Source organism: Colossoma macropomum, unplaced genomic scaffold, assembly GCF_904425465.1.
Source record: "Colossoma macropomum unplaced genomic scaffold, Colossoma_macropomum, whole genome shotgun sequence".
Classification (NCBI taxonomy): Eukaryota; Metazoa; Chordata; class Actinopteri; order Characiformes; family Serrasalmidae; genus Colossoma; species Colossoma macropomum.
Genome location: NW_023494794.1, coordinates 16,564,017 through 16,566,516, shown reverse-complemented (window position 1 = coordinate 16,566,516; position 2,500 = coordinate 16,564,017). Strand labels below are relative to the sequence as shown.

Genomic DNA, 2,500 nt, shown 5'->3' with positions numbered 1-2,500 from the left:
CCAAAATGGGGCACGCAGTTAAAGAGTAAGGAAAGATTAAAAGTCATTAAATAGTCAGTGCTGTGTTTGTGTTGTAATACCAAGTGTGTGTGTGTGTGTGTGTGTGTGTGTGTGTGTGTGTGTAGGAGCAGCGACGAGGTCCTGACGGCCGAAGACTGTGAGAGCGTCTATCACCTGGTTTACTCCGCCCACAGACCCATCGCCGTGGCAGCGGGAGAGTTCCTCTACAAAAAGTGAGTCACGTGATCCGCCAGGTGGCTGAGCTTCACCTGCATTAACGCCTGCAGCCTGTCGCACCTGCAGCCTGTCGCACCTGCAGCCTGTCGCACCAGCTGAACGTGAACTGCTGCTACGTTCAGGTTTATGAGCTAATAGAATTTAACTGGCTGCACCAAGTAACACAGTTTCAGCGTAGCTTTAAGGTATAACTTCATGTTCACCCGTACCGCCTAGTCGGCGCAAGATCTGCCGTAAAACTGTCAGTGAAAACGGCTCGTCGATTCGGTTGACGGGAAAACTTCCAAACGAAATACGCCTCAGTTTGCGTCACAGACACACACAGTAAAGGAGCCCCGAGTCCTGCTTTGTGTCTCTGAGATGTTTTTCTGCAGGGTCATTACTAAACCTGGTGGGCGACTCTGTTAAAGTACACGGGTCAACTGTGGTCAGAGCGATAAGAGCCGCTCCATCAGGGCTCAGGCTGTGTGACGCTGACCTCATTATCATACGATACAGAATACAGATGATTGTTAAAATACGGGGTGATTCAAAAGATTAATCCGATTTCAAAGCGGACGTTTTCACTGCGTGTGGAGATCAGGCGTGCAGTGTTTCCTGTTTATGTCGTTGCTGATCGGCTGCAGCGTGAAAACGTCGTTCTGTGAGTTTTGATCTACGGTCACTTTACGCTCCGCTAGTTAAGATGTACCGTAAGTGTCCGTGGTGCAGCCGAAATTCTGTGTCGCTAGTTTTAAACGAACTGCTCTCAGCGTGAGGTTTAGGCTGGACAAGCGCACGTCCAGCTGGCGCAGATCCAGATCCTCACCTCATTAAAGATCCTCAGCTCTGCTGATGTGTCAGTTACACACATTAATGATTGATTTTCCACTGGTCTGTTAAAAATGAATCCGTTTACCTCGGTGTGTGTTTAAGTGTGTTCTTAGTGTTAGTTGCTCTTCTTCCAGCATGACCTGGTTTTGGAAATCAGACTTCGACCAAAAAACACTTTTCATTTTTCACCTTTGAGTGCAGAGCAGAAATCTCGCTGTGGTGAAACGGATTTTTACAGCTTTAGCTGAGATTAAGTTCTGTGGTGTTGCGCATTGAGAGAGTTAAAGGGGAATTTCACCCGTCTTTTAAAATTTCTGCATAATTCTGTGGAGATGAATGTTTATAAATGTATTTTGGACCAAAATCTGTGATCACTGACATCAGGCAGTGAATTCATAACCATCTACTGTAACATTTTCCTGTGAGGGAGCTTTTAGAGGTGGACGTCTGGTTCCTATCACCACCACTGTGAACAGTTCTGACTCGGTAAGTTTCTCTAGAGCAGAGCGTTTCACACCAAACCACTCTGAACGGCTCTGTTCACATCTTAACCACTTAATTATGCTGGAATTTTAAAGATCAGTGGAGTTCCCCTTTGAACGCTCTGTCGTTTGGTATCAGTCACGCGTGTCGGGGTGTCTCTCCTCTGCAGGCTGGTGCTAATGCTAACCGTTAATGCTAACACAGCTGCTCTGACTGCTCCTCAGCTGAGGTTCAGTGAGAGGCTCGTGTGTGACTCAGCGGCTCCACCGTGTGGACAGCGTTCAGAACTGCACAGATCTGTCTGTAAACTGCTGTGTGTGTGTGTGCGTGTGTGTGCGTGTGTGTGCGTGTGTGTGTGTGTGTGTGTGTGCGTGTGCAGGCTGTTCAGTCACCGCGGTCCGGAGGAGGACGCGTTACCCCGCAGAGGCCGACAGTGTCTGAACGCAAACCTCATCAAAACCACCGTCTTCTTCTTCCTGGAGAGTGAGGTGAGTTTATTCCTCATCGTTCAGCTGTTAAACAGGCCGGCCGAGCAGAGCTGGACTGCAGCGTGGACAGAGCGTCGCCGTGGTGACGTGTATATGTGCACAGTAGTGGTGTTTCTCTTTAATGACCTTTTTTTACAACAACTCAGCATCTTCATTAATAATCACTGCCGTCAGAGCAAAACCTCTCCTCTCCCATCGTCTCTCCTTTACAGACAGGAGAGAAAACATAAACGTACTTTACTGTAATCGTCACTCAGCGTGATCAGACTCTTCCAGCTAATTCTGGGCTGTTTCTTTTGGTCAGTTTATCATGAAATGTACAGACGATGTAAAGACGACAGGCATTTTCAGACCATCAGAAACTGAACAATGGAAAAACGGAGATACAAGGTTTCGTAATGACAGCAGCGATTTATATAGCGACGTATGTTCGTACGCAAATATGTCTGTAAATATCCGTCAGTTTGATGGTTTCTATT

The 2,500-nt window shown here is 47.3% G+C and overlaps 1 protein-coding gene across 1 annotated transcript in view; it reads left to right on the top strand.

The window, feature by feature from the left end:
- The window catches only part of stag2a (stromal antigen 2a), a gene marked incomplete at its 5' end in the record, with an annotated part of 46,895 nt that overhangs the window by 10,296 nt on the left and 34,099 nt on the right, over nucleotides 1-2,500 (top strand). The window contains 2 exon segments of the mRNA XM_036580389.1: nucleotides 126-233; nucleotides 1,913-2,021. Of these exon segments, the coding sequence (XP_036436282.1) occupies nucleotides 126-233; nucleotides 1,913-2,021 (217 nt within the window).